General features: G+C 37.7%; 2 protein-coding genes across 2 annotated transcripts; both read right to left on the bottom strand.

The window, feature by feature from the left end:
- Positions 1-613: 613 nt before the first annotated feature.
- fam161a (FAM161 centrosomal protein A) lies at positions 614-8,429 on the bottom strand. The gene is made up of 7 exons (XM_032563648.1): positions 8,139-8,429; positions 7,082-7,353; positions 3,950-5,152; positions 3,550-3,717; positions 2,259-2,358; positions 1,117-1,256; positions 614-1,017 (listed from the first exon to the last, which is right to left on the bottom strand). The coding sequence occupies exons 1-7, from the start codon at positions 8,292-8,294 to the stop codon at positions 741-743; spliced, it is 2,316 nt and encodes a 771-aa protein (XP_032419539.1). The 5' UTR covers positions 8,295-8,429; the 3' UTR covers positions 614-740.
- Positions 8,430-9,776: 1,347 nt separating this feature from the next.
- cct4 (chaperonin containing TCP1, subunit 4 (delta)) lies at positions 9,777-17,592 on the bottom strand. Its single transcript, XM_032562189.1, has 13 exons — positions 17,293-17,592; positions 15,727-15,779; positions 15,562-15,651; positions 15,348-15,456; positions 14,315-14,579; positions 14,100-14,232; positions 12,701-12,840; positions 12,499-12,595; positions 12,176-12,286; positions 11,329-11,459; positions 10,778-11,012; positions 10,023-10,136; positions 9,777-9,929 (listed from the first exon to the last, which is right to left on the bottom strand). Exons 1-13 carry the CDS (start codon positions 17,408-17,410, stop codon positions 9,915-9,917), a joined length of 1,611 nt encoding a protein of 536 aa, XP_032418080.1. The 5' UTR covers positions 17,411-17,592; the 3' UTR covers positions 9,777-9,914.
- Between the last annotated feature and the right edge of the window lie 44 nt (positions 17,593-17,636).

Here is a 17,636-nt window from a genome sequence, read left to right as displayed (position 1 = left end):
TAAATTTAGTTGTTTGCTTTTTTTTTTAACAGATACTAAATATTAATCTTATGTTACATATGAGACTTTATCTTGCTATGTTGCTTTATTTTTCAAAATTGTTTTATGTTGTTAAATCTACAACTGGGGACATTCACTGCAAATTTTTGTTTATACCCAACATTTGTCCCCATGCAAATAAGCAACAGAGAAAATAAGAAAGATGTGACAAAAAGTATGATTGACTAATCTGACTGGCAAAATGTTCATAATTCTGTAATCTGCTGTTCCATAGCAAAGTTTACCAACTTCAGGAACTAATAAAGTGACATATTTTCACTTTGCATAACAGTTCATTAGAAGTGTGTGTGTGTTAATATTTGCTTGTCCTATGTGTCTCTGTCTCAAACTGGTGACATGGTCACCTCTTGCTCAATAACTATGACCCAAAAAACCTGCAAGCATAAGAATCTACAGATGGATGGGTGGATTGTTTTTGCAAGGTATAATTCTCAAGGTGTGTGCAAAACATATGATGTATGGCTGTGAAATGTATCCAGCATATAAATGACAATTAGGCAACCAACTTTTGAGATGAATGAAATGTGAAACAAAAGAGAGATTTCAGAAATAATCACAATGGCAGGAGAATTCATGTTTATTTTTACAACCTAAAATTACAATTACAACTCTGTATCTATTACAGAGCTCATAAATAACAGCATTTGTCTACACCTCATGTTTGTTGCGTCTTAAAGTCATCAGTCTACTAATTTTTGTTGTCTATCGTCAACATCATGCTCGCTGTCATCTGAGAAACTCTCATGATCGTCTGAGTAATTGTAACTTTCGTCAGAGTACTGTGGATCGTCACCATGGTGACCGCTGGCGTCTTCACTCTGGCGGTGGTTCAGCGAGGCCTGATCACTCTTCTGCTCCTCTCGTTCTTCGTCATTATCAGAAGCACAATTAATGTCTTCATCATCCAGGTAGACCTTTCTGTAGTGAACGGTTTTAAAGTCGGCTTCCCCCTGATCGCTAGTAAAACACAAGAAACAATCAGCAGACAGAAATTGCTAACAATATTTTTTATTTTTACCCTTCTTAGTCTTTAATCGGGAATGATTAAATGCTTACCTCTGGTTATTGTCACTGGTTGTTGAGATTTTGCGCTCAGGTGCTGATTTGCCCGCCTTGCTGCTTATAAAGTCCTCGTTCACATCGCATCCATGCAGGGTTTCGATGTAATGCTTCTCTGCTGTCTGCTTAGCATTCTTCTGTAAGCATGAACAGGTTAAAAAAGGAGAAATTAATGACTTGTTAACTAAAGTTTTTTTGTGGAGAAAGTCATTTTTTAATGCTTGTGTTGTTTTTATACAACAGTATCTGTGAAATCACTATGTAAACAGCACACAAGAACATCAAGCACTAAAAATATGTTCACCAATTACATGTTTAAGTATTTACGTTACAATTTTGATTAAGGTATTGTAGACAAATTCAGGAGCGAGACTAGATAAGCAACTACTTCTTCCTGCTCCATTGTGAGCAGAACATTTAGTTATTTTCTGTGGGAATTTATTTATTTATGTTTTCCATTTCCTGTTTTTGCTTTGTTGAAATTTTAATTGTTCAGAGAGAAAGGAAGAGAAAAACAATGAAACAAAGAAAGAAAGATTCTGAACAAAAATAGTCACAATGTTACAAGAATATAGTTGTAATAATATGATAATAAAGTTACATAACAATAAAGTCGAAATAACACAACAATAGCGTCTTAATATTACCAGAATAAAGTTGTAATATTTTGAGTAGTAATTTTATGAAAACTCAACAAAAAATAATTTTTTTCTCATTAAAACAACATTTTTCTAGTAATTTTAATACACTCTTCTGGTAAAATTGTATCTTTGCTCTGCCCACATTATACCAATATTCTGGTAATTAAAGAGAAATTCTTGTAGTCTAGGTGTAATATTCTGTTGCACAACTCACTGAACGGATGATTGAAACAAACGCCACTTTGTCAAAACATTTTCTGCCATTTATCATTTCTTTTTTTTAGAAAAGAAAGCGAGAAACAAAAGTGTTAAAATTGGAAATCAGATTTGGTAGGAAAAAAATCTGATTTTATTTTTAATCCATATCTCCCAGCCCTAATTATTTATTATAATAACCTTTGCAAATATTGGCATTATTGAAATTGAAACTAGCCTGTATTTTGTAAATGCATACTGATACAAATGATGGGCGTGTTTTTGTTTTGTGTTGACATTCACCTGTGTGACCTGCTCCAGCAGCAGCGGCCTTCCTTGCACTCTTTCTCGCATCTCTCTGATCTCCTGCCGATATTCTCTCTTACGCTGAACGTCTTGTTTCCTGTCGGGAATAAAAATTCAGCATAAGTCTGTCGCAATAAGCAATGGATCAATTAGTCGCATGACTAATTAAAGTGAGCTGAATAATTTTTATTCTGATGATTAATATTTTTTGAAAAGCAATTTTGTTTACAGAGACGTCATAAGCCATTTCATTTATGGTTTTGGTTGTGTGTGGCTTTTATTTCCCTTTTATTTATTGTTTTTGGTTGTTGTGTTTTATTTTTATATTTAACATGTCTTACAGATCCAGTGTGGTTCTGTGCAAAATAAAGTTTATTAACCTTTCAGAGGGCAAATTTACATTATTATGTAAGCACAGGAGTACAGCTACAAACTAGTAATCAACCCAAATCTGGGTGTAGTGATAAACCCTGACCTGAACCTTCAGAGCCACATTAAGACAGTTACAAAGTCGGCCTTTGATCACCTGAAACAAAAATTTCAAGGATTAAAGAACTAATGTCTCAGCAAGATCTAGAGAAACTCATCCATGATTTTATCTCTATTTGCATTGATTACTGCAACAGTATTCTCACAGGTCTGAACAAAAAGAAATAAATTCTCCAGCTGCAGCTGATCCAGAACGCTGCTGCTCGCATTCTCACTAAAATCAGAAAGATAGAGCACATAACACCAGTTTTAAAGTTCCTACACTGGCTCAAAGAATAGATTTTAAAATACTGTTGTTAATTTATAAATCATTGAATGGTTTAGCACCACAATACATTAAAGATCTGCTGTTGTTGTATCAACCTTCCAGACCCTCAGGTCTCCTGGTTCTGGTTCTGCTCTGTATTCCCAAAACCAAACATGGAGAAGCAGCATTCAGCTTCTATGCACCACAAATCTGGAACAAACTTCCAGACCAGAAAACTGCAAAACAACCAAAACACTGAGTTGCTTTAAATCTAGACTAAAAACCCAGCTGTTTGGAGTTGATTTTGAAATATAATCAATGAAACATTAATCAACAATCTGATGTGTATTAATCTTTTTAACAATGGCACTTGACAAAATGTAATGTCTGTTACTGGTTTTCACAATTGGTGACTGTATGATGTCTTAATGTTTTCACAATGTAAAGCACTTTGAACTGAATGGTTGCTGTAATGTGCTATACAAATCAACTTGGTTGATTGCCTGATTGATAAGTAATATTTAATCAAACAGATATAACCACTCTGCACACCTGAACTCTTTCAGTTTGCTCTTGTTGGTCTGTGAAAGAGCAAGATGAGGGTCATTCGCTTGGGCTCGTTTTAAAACCATCCTCTGCAGCTTCTTTTCTCTCTCCCTCTGCTTTTCCCTCCAACGCTCCTCTTCTTCCTCTGCCTTTTTCCTCTGCTCCAGAGCTTTTCTACAAAAATAATTGCAGTCACAGATGGAGGAAGGTTCGGAGGAGATGACTTTGGCAAAAGGAAGGGCAGGGGAAGCTATTCTGGGCTGGAAGCTGTTTTAGGACGAGACAGCAGGTGTTGGGGAAGGGGGGTGTGGGGTCTGTTCAGGACCGCTAAATGGGTCATCGGAGTTCAGAGCCTGTCACTATTTCTACTATTATAGTGGAATCCTTTGGGGTCCTAATTTGGTACCTCACAGCTTCGTGACGCTTTTTAGTAGCATCTGTAACTTTGGCAGGAAGCAGCTCCAGACTTCCCGACAGGGACGAACAGAGGCTTGAGTTGGGGGTCCGCGCTGGCCCGGGGCTGATGTGAGGCCAGCGCAGCAACCGTGGGCTGCTCTGGTCCTTCTCGATGTCGGCCAGGATGCGCTCCCGGTGCGAGGAGATCTGGGACGTCTTTAGCTCGAAGGGTTCGCACGCCGTCGTTGTCTTTACGTCCTTCCGCTTCTCCAGCTGCTTCTGGAAGCGTCTGTAGCTGGCGTCGAAGTCAGGCACCTCTCTGTTTATCTGAGGCTTGTGGGTAAAGCTGTCGCCCGGTTCATCTTTGGGCTTCTTCCGATCATTCAGGCGCCGTGTGAGCATGCTGGGAGGCACAGAGGAACTCCGCAGCAACTCCTGGGCCCTCATATGCATCTTGATGGAGCGATACAATTCATCCTCCTTCACCAGATCCCCTGACGCGGCTGCATACACGGATTTTGGCACAGGCTTGGCTTTGAAAGGCTTCATCTTCTCGCGGTCGGCTTGTTGCTGCTGCTGCTGCTGCTGCAACTGCTTCTGCTCCTTCTTTAGCCTCTCCCTCTCCAGGAAGCTGAAAGGCTTTTGAATGGCACGAAGGTGCCGCGTCTCTCGATCTCGCATGCTTCTCCGTTGCTCCTTGTTGCGCTCCTGCATCTCTTCGTAAACCGGAAGGTGGACGTGTGCCGGTACGGGACTGGCACGGAACTGCTTCTGGCATTCTGTCAGCTCCTCCAGCTGCCTCTTCAGATCCACGTTCTCCATTTCCACCTCGGAGCGGGACTTTACGCCACGCTTCAGCCTCTCAGCTTCACGCAGCGTCATGTGGAAGGGTTTTGGGACGGTCACGTTGGGTTTGCCCTCTTCCTGCTGTCTTTTGTCCCTTCTCTTCCGCAGTCTCCTCTGGTCTCCAGGCATGCTGTGCAGTGAGGAGGAGGAGATGCGGTGTTTGTTGAAGGGAACCTTGAAGTCCTTCCACATGTTCTTGATGTACTCTTTAGGAGAGAACAGAAGGCCTTTTTCCACCGTGTTACTCCAAGCTTCATTTTCGTCGGATGAGTCTGACTGCCCAGAGATCCACCGGAGCTCAACAGCGGAGTGCGACTTTCTCAAAGGATGATGTGAAGCTACAGGGTTTAAATTTGACCAGAGCAGCCTGATGGAAAAAGAAAAGGGACATTTTAATACGGCAATTGAATATTATTCTGATATTCTATTTGGTAGAGGTGAGTAGAGTTCCCCAAAATTGTACTACTACAAGCACTACTGTACTTCAACATATTTTTACTTGAGTAAAAAAGTATTTGGTAAAAAGTCGACTCAAGTACTGAGTTACTGATCAAATTATCAGTCATTTAATATTTAAAAATTACATAATGAGATGGACCAAAACATAAAGTTAAGTGGAAATTTTGGTATTTGAAGGATCAAAATTACAATAATACATATAAGTAACAAAATATAAAATCAGGCAAAAGTGGGGGTTTTTTCAAATCAGTTTCTTTCAGAAAAAAACTTATGAAACTAACAAAAACTGCAGGTGTGATGAATTTTAAACATGTTTGTTTTCATTCGGTGAAGCTACTCACAGTGGGTAGGAGTATCCAGAAATTTTACTCAAGTAAGAGTAGTGATAATTACCAAAGTACAAGTAAAAATACTCCTAAAAGTACATTTGTTTAAAAAAAGTTACTTGAGTAAATGTAATTGAGTAACTAGTTAATATCCAACTGTGGCAATGTTGTGTTTATAACTTACACAACAGGTGAAAATTACGTACAGTATAATATTCACAAACAAATTGTACAGCTGCCTTATAAACAATTCATAACCTTTTGGCTTTTTTTACATGCATTGTAGGGATGTACTAACTCTTTTTAAACCACTGCAGATAACCAGTAGCTTTTTAATTCCAAAGGCCATAACCAATAACGTAACTGGAAATAAGAAAGTGCTAGTGAGCATAAATGTAAGGCTGTGACACTGTTATATTGTTAATACAATTCATTAAGATTCTACATGGTAAAATAATAACAATAGTATATAATGAAAATGAAAAAAACACGCATGTTTTCAAAAGCATTTTATAAATTTAAATCTGATTAGGGCTAAAACGATTAATCCGATTAATGATGATGAATTGATAATTGTAATTTTCATGAACTAATTTATTAATTGATTAATGGTCAACTGCATATTGTATACAGACTAAAAAAGGCCAATTGCTGAAAGTACAACACATTCAGAGCAGTAATTAAGTCAAAACTGTGAAAACAATATATACATTTTGTGTTTACGATAAAAAAAATTGTAAATATGTTCAAGCAGAATACATAGTTTTAGCTACACCCAGTTGAAATTGTGAAAAAAATTAAGAAAATCTCCTATTAAGCTCCTTTTGCTATCAGTTATTAATCAGCTCAACTAAAAATAGTAAACATATCAGACATATATTTTATTGATGCTAAGTGAAACAGAAAGGGCTGAGCTTTTCACATGTTGATGTTAAAATTATTTTTTTTAGCTGTAGCTGCATTAAGTTATTGCATTTTGGGCAATAAATGTTTTTTTATTACAAAAAATAAACTGAATTATTAATTTGCATTTTGTGTATTTTCAATATTGTATCAACTAAGCTTCAGTGGTGAAATGAAAAATTTTGCAGAATGTACCAAATTTGTTTTTCACTTGATCACTCAATTAATCATCAGAATAGCTATTTGGACTTTTAATTTCACATCAAAATTATGGACTTCTTGGAATTGATCCATCAGATCAAATCTCTGTAAAATATGCTAAAGTTTGTGGTTGTAATATAACACATTGTTGAAAAATTCAAGAGGAACAAATACTTTTCCAAGGTCAGTTTGCACTTTGTGTCATTTGAACTGTTAGACTTAAAGTGAAAAAGCACTCATTGTGTCTTGTTTAAACTGTTCTGTTATACAAGCAGTAGTCTACCAAAAAAAGCAAATAAACAAATAATTTCTCATTACAATTTTTGCTATTTTGTCTATTTTAAGTTGTTTAAAAGTGTGAGAGAATAGACAATGTAACTGTCATGAAACAGTTTGAAGCCACGCACCTGTGCCCTGGCTCCAACGTTGCCATGTCTAAGGGATCCATTGACCTGAGCTGCAGCTTTTGTTGATACATGCTTTCCAGCTCCTCCATGGTGCGCAGATGGGCCTTTTTGAGCTCCTCCAGCTTGCTGTAGTATTCCTCATTAGAAAAGAAGATTTTACTCAGGTCGAGGTAGTCTGCTGCTGCTCTATGATGGCCACCCCCCATGCGAGGGTCCTCCTTTCCCAGATAGTCCTCATAAAAGAAATCCGATCCCAAGTCCTCATACTCCAACTGAAATCATAAAATATCACAAAAAAACAATGCAAACTCACATCAAAGGTCATTACTTGCAGCATGAAAATGCTTGCCTCTTATTCCAAATTAAAGGAGCCATTTTTTAAATTGTGGGACTACATTTGCAACGTTTGAACAATGCATCCACTGAGTGACGCTAAGGCTCCTGCAGTGCTAAGCCTATTATCCCACTGCGACAGTGACAAGGACCAGATGGTGAAACGGAAAAAGGCAGTTTAGTCTAAATAAGTTCAGCTGATGTCCAGCCTTAATCAGGTGTTTGGTTTCATTACTACAACCTATAATCAGACATCAGCAACCTGCATGGAAAAAAAGGCAGATTTAACCAGAGGACAAACAAGAGGTTGGGATTATCAACTGAATGTGACCTCTAGTAATCTATCCATGACGGAAATCCGAAAATAGTGAGGAAAACAAATTATGGAGATCAAGTGTTTTCCATGACCCACATGAGGTCAGACCAGGTTCAGTCTAAGTTGTTATTAGTCTGGCATTTAAAATCACATCTTTAAATATAAAAAAAACATTCAGGTAGTATATTTGTGAGCCCCTTCTCATATTATATATTGAAAAATAATTGTACCCTTATAATAAAAGCATGTAGTTGACACATTAGTCAATTTAAGGTGATTTTAAAACCTGCAGTCAATTTACAGATTAAAACTTCAAGGACTTTTACTATTTTAGATCAGTAATAGCCACTTTTTAATGACGATTTACAATAAATAACAATTACATTAACGTTTTCCCACCGCACATACTTCCTTCTCGTAGTCCCGGTTGTCCAGGTGGCTCGTGGCCGAGTAGGGAAGAACTCTCTCCCGCTCGTATGAAGCTAAAGGAGCCTTGGTGTGCGGGTCAACCGGCGTTTTCAGACACGAAGTCACCAGAACGTTCGTACGGTGAGGGTTCGCCATAACGGTTGGTCAAATGTGTTAAAGTTACTTTGAAAGTTAAATTTGTTTATGTTAAATTAAGTTATCGACGATGGAGACTAGAGGAATCAAGCAGATTCGGCTTTGAGGCAGCGCAAAGTGAGCCTAGCAACGGAGAAGCTTGGTTGCGAAGGAAGTGACGACATATCAGGAAGTAATAAAACGGCAACGCAAATAAATAATCTTTTTCACTTTTTTAAACCAAATTCGTATTATAGAGGTGGGTAGAGTATCCAACAGCTCCATTTCAACATATTTTTACTCTAGTAAAAGTAAAACGTATTAAGTAACTGATCAAAATTATCAGTCATTTAATATTTAAAAATTACATACTCAGCGGACCAAAATTTAAAGTTAAGTGGAAATGTTGGTATTTTAAGGACCAAAATGATAATTCAAATTCAAGTAACAAAAAATAAGAAAATAAAGCAAAATTTAAATTCTTCCAAATCAATTTCTTTCTGTATAAAACTTATGAAACTGCAGGTGTGCCTCTTTGTCTGGTGAATTTTTGTTTGTTTTTCAATCAGTGGGTAGAAAATCCAGAAATTTTACTCAAGTAAAAGTAGTTCATAACAAAATTACGTAAAAGTAAAAAGTAGAGCTTAATAAAAATACTTCTTTTTTTTTTCAAAAAAGTGAAGTAAATGTAATAGTTAATGCCCAATACTAGTCATTAAGGAGTTTATTTGGTTATACATGATAAAATTAAATGGCTTTTACTCTTCAAACAATGCATTTAAAAATTTTACATAGAATATACCCCATGAAGTGTTTTATCCCCAGAATGTTGAAGATTTTGCAAAACTACTGTGAAACAAAAAACTAAATGAAAATACCTTTCAACATATTTTTGAGTGTTAGGCCACCAGCAAGATTTAAGTCAGTTGCGGCCTCAGTGTGGAAATTAAATGTTTTAACTCATATTAACTAATTCTTTAAGAGTTATTGTAGATAATGACGGCTATTGGCAGGTAAGGTCTCTTGAGGCAGTCTGTATTGCAGCAAATTTGAATAAGTCTCTGACTGAAGACACCGTTTTCCCAAGACAGTCTCATGAAAATGATGGTCAGGGTTGTCCATGATTTCCTTGGTTTTATAAAGAATCCTATTTTGCTGAAACAGATAGAAGCTTTTTATTTTTAATTGGGGCAGGAAGATTACAAACTGATTTTTTTAGAATACAAAGCATACATTTTTAAATAACCACTTTTTGCATTCTTTTCCCAGGACAAAATCACTTTTTTGATCTGTTGACCATCAACTTTTTGTGCATTATTCATTGTGTGTTTGCCTTTATTCGAACATTTTAATGTTGATACACTTAAATCATGTTTTCTCTTTGATAATCAGGTTGTGATTATATAAATTCATGCTATGAGGGTCATGACGATCTAAAATAAACATATTTGATCTGAACCTTTCACCTTTCTTTGCAATTGGTAATAAATAAGAAACCAAGGCTGGAGTGTCAACAAAAAAGCCTTTTTTTATTTAAATTAGGCAAAGTAACAACTAAAGATGAAATCTGAGCAAACAGATATTCAGGTCTTCTGATCCCTCACAGAACGAACCGACTTGGCGACGCTTCACTGGACAGACTTATCGAGTATTCACCTGAAACACAAAATGAAACAGATGAAGTATTGGATACATTTTTTAAACAACTAGCAGATGACTGACATATTAAAGTAGGACACTACATCTTACCACATCATCGATCTTGAGGATGCTGCGGACCGTTTCTGTGGCCAGAGTTAGAGCGCTGATGGAAACCAGCAGAGGCTGAACCACCAGCTCCTCCAGGATGTTGGAGATTCCTCCCTATCAAACAAGCAGAAAACACTTCAGTCACACCAGGGGTTCTCAAACTTTTCCCCACAAAGAGCATTAACCTCTGACTGGAGATCTACTGTGCAAACCCACGGACAATGATACAAAATGTAGAAACATTCAACTTTTAGAATTATTTTTTTATTCACTATTCCATAATAAATTAATTTAGCATAAATGTTGCCTCATACCTTCTGAGTTTGGATGGACATGAGTTGTGTGATGGAAAATTTCAATCAGATAATATATTATGACTATCAACAGATAATACAATTTTTAAATCACAATCCACTTTTTTGATAAGAAAATATGTAATATCTTATATTAAATACATGGATTTCTATTTTATTTCAACAGTTCTTTTGATTTTTAGCAGCAGAGTTCTCCAAAGCGGGGCTGCTCTTTGCCTTGTCAGAAAAGTTTCCATTTCTTGATTGCTTTAGGAAAAAAGCAGCTTGATGAATTTCTTCCAACTAACTGAGGCCCCCACAGCGCCCCCTGGCTAAAAAACACTGGGTTACATCATTGAGTACAAATGCCTCTTTAGCAGTGTTGATGTCCAGCTGTGTAGCTGGACACACAAGTCTGGAGTGGATCCGTTTGTGTAAACAGCTGCAGTAAAGCGTGCTAACCTTGCGGACATTGATGCCCGCCATCTTGTCTCCGTGTGCGTGTCTGTTCCGTAGCTCCGTCACCGTGGAGATGGGGTTGAGGCCAGCGTTCTCAGCCAGCGTTGAGGGTATGACCTCCAGAGCATCGGCGTACGCCCGCACGCAGTAGGCCTCCATGCCTCCCAGGGAGCGCGAATACTCGGCCAGATGCACGGCCAGTTCAATCTCTGGAGCACCGCCTCCGGCTATCAGAGCTCTAAAGACACGAAAACAATTATTACCAGAAATACAAAACCAGGAGACATCTGATTATGTAGTCTTTACGTAATTGTTTCTGTTAATTTGTCAAGATTTTAATTTAATTTGGTTTGTTATAATTGTGAGAATGCTCCCCAGCCAAGTTGCTGAAAACAACCAGGCGTTAATTAAGGTGAGCTTTCTACTGTAATGTTCCTCTGTTTGTTACGCCCCTGCAGGAAGAAAGAAAGCAGGAGCGCCTTTGTCAGAGGGGGAAACTGAAGACCAACCAGGACTACAAATAAGGAGATAATAATTAAAATAAAATGTCTGACCTCTTCTTGACCAAGCAACGAATCACACACAGAGCATCGTGGATGGATCGCTCAGCCTCCTCAATCACGAGCTTGTTGGATCCCCGAACCACGATGCTTACCGTCTTCCCTGGGCTGGTGCAGCCGGTGATCTGCAACATGAGATTACAAAGGTTTACCACAAGCAGAACTCAGGTCCAACATGTTGTAAATTCAGCAGCAGAAGTTTGTATTACAGCACACTCTTTTTAATTACTCTTAGGGTGCATTCAGACCAACCCAGGATTAGAGTCCTGAATCAGACTCTAATCCGTTTGTCTAGAAAGTCCAAGTTTTGGGAGAGGTCTGAATGCAAATTTGAATTCCAAAACGGACTTAAAAACCGAACTCTGATCCGCCTAAAAACCTCGGTCTCTGTCCGGTTGAAGTGGACTCTAAAACGGTCTGAATGCAACCTGACTGGAGACCGTTCCAAAAGCAGGAAGTTAGCAACAGTGCAGGACTTTCTGGTCAATATATTACTCTTTGCTCTGTGGGTTAACGAAGATGTTGTGTCGGTTGTCATGGCAACAGGTCTACGTGCGGACACTAAGCAAGGAAAAGCAGAATATAAATGGTTTGAAGTTGTTTTACAACTTTTTATCAGCTTATTGTCCCGTTGCTGTGGCGCTCTGCAGCTGCTCTAATTTTTAAACCTTTAATAAATGACAAACACTTTACTAATTGCCTCGTTTGTTTAAACATATTAATCAAATAGGATGTTTTCTTATTTGCCACCTTTCACTCCCCAACAAAATGGCGCCCAACATGGAGCCATTTTTATTCAGAATTCATTCTGAAACATGAAGGATTGTTTTAGTGATCATACCTTGACCAGTTTCCCAGAGCCGTCCAGGCTGACCTCCTCTGCCAGCTCCGCCGTGCCGAGCATTTCTGCGGTGAAGTGATCAATGTGGGCAATGGGCTTTGTTCCAATAGTCTGTGGCAAAAATAAAAAGACGTATTATTTTATAGAAGCTTTATTCAACAATGAATATGTTAAGAACAAATTCAAAAAAATGTAGGCCTCATTAGATGTATAAAAACAAAGCTAAACTAATTCTTCGGTATCATTGTCTATGTAGATAGCAGAAGAAGAACAGATGTAATTAAGTGTAAACTCCAAGGTTTATAGGAAGAGTTTAGACTCACTTTGCAGATGAACTCAATGTCTTCCCTTTCTATTTCCTTCACCACCATGATCTTCATTTTGTTGAGGAAATGCAGAGCGAGATCACTCAGGGCATCTCTGTCACAGAACCGCTTACAGTTAATGTGGTGCATGATTGAGAAACAAGCACAACATCCCAACATAAACCCATGAACTGTGTTTTGTTGTTTTTAACTTCTGCACCTGAGGATGGACTTCTGGATGAGCAGAACGTTGCAGCCGGCTTTCTTGATCTGCTTCACTAAGTTGAGGATGTAAGCGCGCTCTTCCCGCAGCACGCGGTCCATCTGGGCGTAGTCCGACACCACGATCTGGTTGTCCATCTGCAAACCAAAAGACAACAGGAATAAAAAAACCTCTTTTGTCAGATGTTAAAAAGGGAAGTTTTAAAATGAAGGAGAGTAATCTGAAGATTTGCTTTCTGATGATAGTATTTTATGCCAATTTAATGCACTTTTTGCTTCGATTTTGCAACAAAAAGCTATTTTATTAGCATTTATCTGCCATGTAAAGTCATGCCAACATTTACTTTTGTGCAATTTTGCTAATTAAAAAAATTTAAAGTGTAACACCTTCATTCTGTCCAAGAGGAAAAATGTAACTCAAAACAATTTCTTTATAGAAATAGGAAAATCTGATCATAAAGCACTGAAAAAGGAGAAAATTAGAATTGCACCAGTCTGGTTTTTCCTAGCCAATATAAATTTGTCTTTTTTCTCATTTTAACTCCAATCCTTAAAAAATCTGCCGTTAATTCAGATTTTGGCCAACAATTTTTTTTCTGTCAGAAAAGTTGCTAAATATAGCAAAAAAAAGTAAAGTTGGCAACTTTCAATTCAATTCAAAGTTAAAAATTGTTTATGAATACCAAAAGGAAATTAAAAACATTATTGTAACTCATATCAATTAAACATTCCTCAGTTATTGTAGATATAAATTATTAATCCCAAAAATCCTAACACTTTAAAAACGATGTGCACACAAATTGCCCTAAACCTTTAACCACAATTTTATTCAACTTAAAAACACTTTTTGATTTTTCTGTATTTGAGCCGCAAATTACCAATAACACTCATGTAAAGGAAAATGGGCCAATTCTGATTCCTGGTCGTCTGATTGATGCACCGATTGGTTAAAACTAATTATGGCTTTAATTTTTGAATCCCATTTGTATTTTAATTATTTATTTTTAATTAGGTATTTTAATCGATTTGATATACATTTTCTGTTTCTTGTGTCACTTATGATGTTTTGATTTATTTTTGTGTATGTAAAGCACTTTGTAACATTTGTTTAAAAAGGACCGACTTTGGGTGCCCAAAGTCGGTCCTCGAGGTCCGGCATCCTGCAGGTTTTAGTTCTCTCCCTGGTTTAACGCACCTGGATCCAATGATGGCTCATTAGAAGGTCTAAGAAGAACATTGATATGCTGAAAAGGTTGTTGGTACCACCAGGAAGAGAACTAAAACATGCAGGATGCTGGCCCTCGAGGACCGACTTTGGGCACCCCTTTACCTTTTTAAATATTATTACTATCTTTAAAAGTAATTATTTTAATCTCAGCTATTTTTTTTTAACTCACGTCAGTTTTGGGAGGGGACAGACAGAACTGGATGAGGCCGATTTTGGCCTTCTCCACCCGGGTCACGCCGGTGTTTGCCACCCTCTGCGTTAGCACCAGTCCGTCCACCAGTTCGCAGTCATCAATGGTGCCACTGGAAACAACATGCACAGTAAGAAAACTGGCAAAACTGACTGTTAAAATAAAACAAACCGACAGACAAACAGGAAACTCACCCAAGCTTCTTGATGATCTTAATGTCCTGCAGGTCGACGCTGGTAGCCGTTGCCGGGTCGATGACTCGCATGACCGCGTCCACGCTCATGGGTGCCAGCAGGCTGGAGTACTGCGATACCACCTTGGAGCACAGCGACGTGGTGGCGCTGTTGAGCAGCGTCTCGCGGTCGCTCAGCGCCACTGGGCGGCTCATGGCGGTGAGGACCTCCACGCCCTTATCCACCGCCTTCTGGAAAGACTCCGAAATGATGGTGGGGTGGATTCCTGACCAATCACAGAGCAGAGGGCTGAATCAAAACAACTGAGATAACGAAAAACGATGAATCGATAATTGAAATAATCGTCAACTACTCTAATAATTGATTAAGTACACAGACTCAAAATGTCAATTTGCTGAAAGAACACCACACTCAGAGAAGTAATTAAATCCAAATGGAACAAAAAATATAACAATTTTGCATTTAAGACAAAAAAAAAGACCTTTGTCTGTAAAAATGTTCTAACCAGGAAAATATCTCTTAACAGAATAGAGTAAAATATACTTTATTGATTCTCAAAGGGAAATTTCTTAGTAATTTAAATATTTATACTGAATATAAAGTAAAAGAAGGCACATTGAAATATATTAAACTATAAATAAATCTATAAATTAAGCATATTTTGTTCATTAATCAGCTAATCCAAAACATAACAGATCAACTCTACAAAGTACTGATGTTAAGTCGACCAAAGGACCGAGCTTCACACATGTTGATGTTTGGAGGTTTTTGGGGGTTTTTTGCTACAAATGATCAAACACACTAATTAAATGCTACATAATTACATTTTAGGCAATAAATTGTTTTTTTTTATTATTATTCAAAAAGGAATTGAATTGTTTATTTGCATATTTTTTAAATGAAAAATCAGCCAAATGTGCCAATTTTGTCTCTGATTGGTCATCAGAATAATCGATTACTAAAATGACTGTTAGTTGCAGTAACAAACATCTAAACATGGCAGCATTGTTTTTCTCGGTTCTGAGGTTTTTACCTTTCTGCAGCAGTTTGGAACAGGCATCCAGCAGCGCGCCAGCAATCACCACCACAGAGGTGGTGCCATCTCCAGCCTCAATGTCCTGGGCTTTGGACAGCTCCACCAGCTGACACACACACACACACACACTGGGTTAATTTCACTCCAACGGGAAATTCATTTTTTGTTGTCAGATCATGAAAACAGAAACAAAGCAAAGTTTCCATCTCACCATTTTGGCAGCCGGGTGAAGCACCTGCATCTGCTTCAGGATGGTGGCTCCATCGTTGGTGATGGTCACATCGCCTTTCTCATCCTGGATCTGAAACAACAACGCCTCCGCTTAATGAACCTCGTTAAATAAAGACACCAGTTAAAGAAAATATGTCTGACTCACCATCTTGTCCATTCCTTTGGGTCCCAGGCTGGTTCTGATAGCATCTGCAACAGCTGTCAATCAAACACACGACGAGTCAGAACAGAGAAAGCTGGGGAAAATATTCTTCTTAAAGGAAATCATGAGAATTTATCACCCTTATGATTTCTGTAATGCAGAAAAGAAAAACATTATAAAAATCAGCTCTCTAGAGAGTCACAATACCTAGTTCAGGGGATTCTGAATCGATTCAAAAATCGGTTTTGTCTGCTTAATTTTTTTATTTGGTTTATCTGGTGTTGGCCATCAACACCAGATTAAAAAAAATAAGGTGGATATTAGTACTTCACTTATTTGAGTTTTTGGGGGAAATCACTGCAGCTGAAAGTATGTCTTGACTTTTATTCATATTATTAGTTTTTGGTATTTTTTGCCAATTTTATAATTGTCTTATTTTTACCAATCATTTCATTTTTCACTTTATCATTTATCTACTTGTGGTTGTTGTGAAGCACTGTGATCAGCTGAGGCTGTTGTTAATATGCTATATAAGTAAATAAACTGACTTGACCTATTTTTTTTTGTATAATTATATTTTCAATAATTCTTTCATATTTTTTTATTCAAGAAAAACCGATGCAGTAAGGCTAACCTAATGCTGGTAATTTAAGTTGCAGAATTTGATTCACAAACTTTTTTTTAAATAAACTGATGGAATTTGATTCAGTATGAAGCCGTGTAAAATTGTTTTAAATCAATGTTGTATTTATTTACAGTCTTTTCCTCACTAGTCACATAATTTAAACAAAATCTCCAGAGTTTCTGAATTAAAAATTGTTTCTGAATCTAATTGGGACACTAAAAATTGGAATCAAATAGTTAAGATATTGAGAAAAATTCACATTTCTAATATGAAACAATGAAAGAATTGAGAATTAACACCTATCCTAGAAGGACCTTAAATAGTTAATTTAAATGAAAAATTAAGATCAACAGTGAATACAACAAAACAATCATTAGGAGATATGATACAATGTCTTCAAAACTACTTACTCAAGAGAATTACAACATTTAAAACTGAGTACCAGGGTGGAGAAATAGGTTTCTTTGGTTTCTGCCATGCATTTTGTGATGCATTTTCTGTTGTATGAAAAGTGATTTAAAAACCTTTAAAATGATTGATGCATTAAGTGCATTTAAAATGACAATCTAAATTAATTTTTGCCACTGAAGAACAAAATTATGCAACATTTAACGAGTTAATAATAATAAAAAATACATAGGATGCACTTTAGTCATTCAGCTAAGGTAATGTTTTGAGATCGTTGAGTCATGATGATCAGCACCAAATCAAAACTCATCCAATATAAGAAGATCCAAATATTTTTTAACTTTATTAATGTTTATCCTGAGGAGATATACTTCACTTCAGCATGGGGAACACGCAAGATATTTCAGGCCCGGAGGAAGCTTCCGTTAGACCCAAAATAACGGTGCCGAACCCGGCCCAACCTGAACCGAGCCGAGCTGAGGTACAACCCGAACACTATAATCAGGTCCAAACATATGTTTAACATTTCAGCCCACCTTTGGCCGCAGAGATATTGCTGAAGCGGATCTGGGCCGGCTTGTCTCGGTCCACATACGCCCCTCCTTTGTTGTGGCCTCCACTTGATCCCTTTGGTACCGCCATGAGTTCGGGCATTTCGTCTTTATATACGATGGGAAATGTTAACGGTAAACTTTAGAGAGGAATGGATGAGGCCCAGTGGGTGAAACCTCGCGGTTCGGCCTCGGATGGACTTGGATTGAGGCGTGTTCCCCGGGTCCGCCGTCAGAAACTTCCAGAGTCACCGGCTGCTGCAGAGAGAGGGAGGATCCGGCTGTCAAATCCCCGGCGCATGAAGATGACGTAATCAGGCAGTACGTGT

Source organism: Xiphophorus hellerii, chromosome 5 (genome assembly GCF_003331165.1).
Source record: "Xiphophorus hellerii strain 12219 chromosome 5, Xiphophorus_hellerii-4.1, whole genome shotgun sequence".
Classification (NCBI taxonomy): domain Eukaryota; kingdom Metazoa; phylum Chordata; class Actinopteri; order Cyprinodontiformes; family Poeciliidae; genus Xiphophorus; species Xiphophorus hellerii.
Note: the sequence above shows the minus strand (reverse complement) of the source record. Positions and strands in the feature narration are given on the sequence as shown.

Bases quoted from the DNA above. Each gene is read 5' to 3' on its own strand.
- fam161a (XM_032563648.1), bottom strand. From the start codon at position 8,294: ATGGCGAACCCTCACCGTACGAACGTTCTGGTGACTTCGTGTCTGAAA. The intron at 7,354-8,138 runs GTATGTGCGGTG...TTATGATTTCAG, and splicing joins ACCGGGACTACGAGAAGGAA to TTGGAGTATGAGGACTTGGG. The intron at 5,153-7,081 runs GTGCGTGGCTTC...TTTTTCCATCAG, and splicing joins ACGTTGGAGCCAGGGCACAG to GCTGCTCTGGTCAAATTTAA.
- cct4 (XM_032562189.1), bottom strand. From the start codon at position 17,410: ATGCCCGAACTCATGGCGGTACCAAAGGGATCAAGTGGAGGCCACAAC. The intron at 15,457-15,561 runs GTGAGATGGAAA...TGTGTGTGTCAG, and splicing joins TTCACCCGGCTGCCAAAATG to CTGGTGGAGCTGTCCAAAGC. The intron at 10,137-10,777 runs GTTAGCACGCTT...CTTGTTTGATAG, and splicing joins CGGGCATCAATGTCCGCAAG to GGAGGAATCTCCAACATCCT.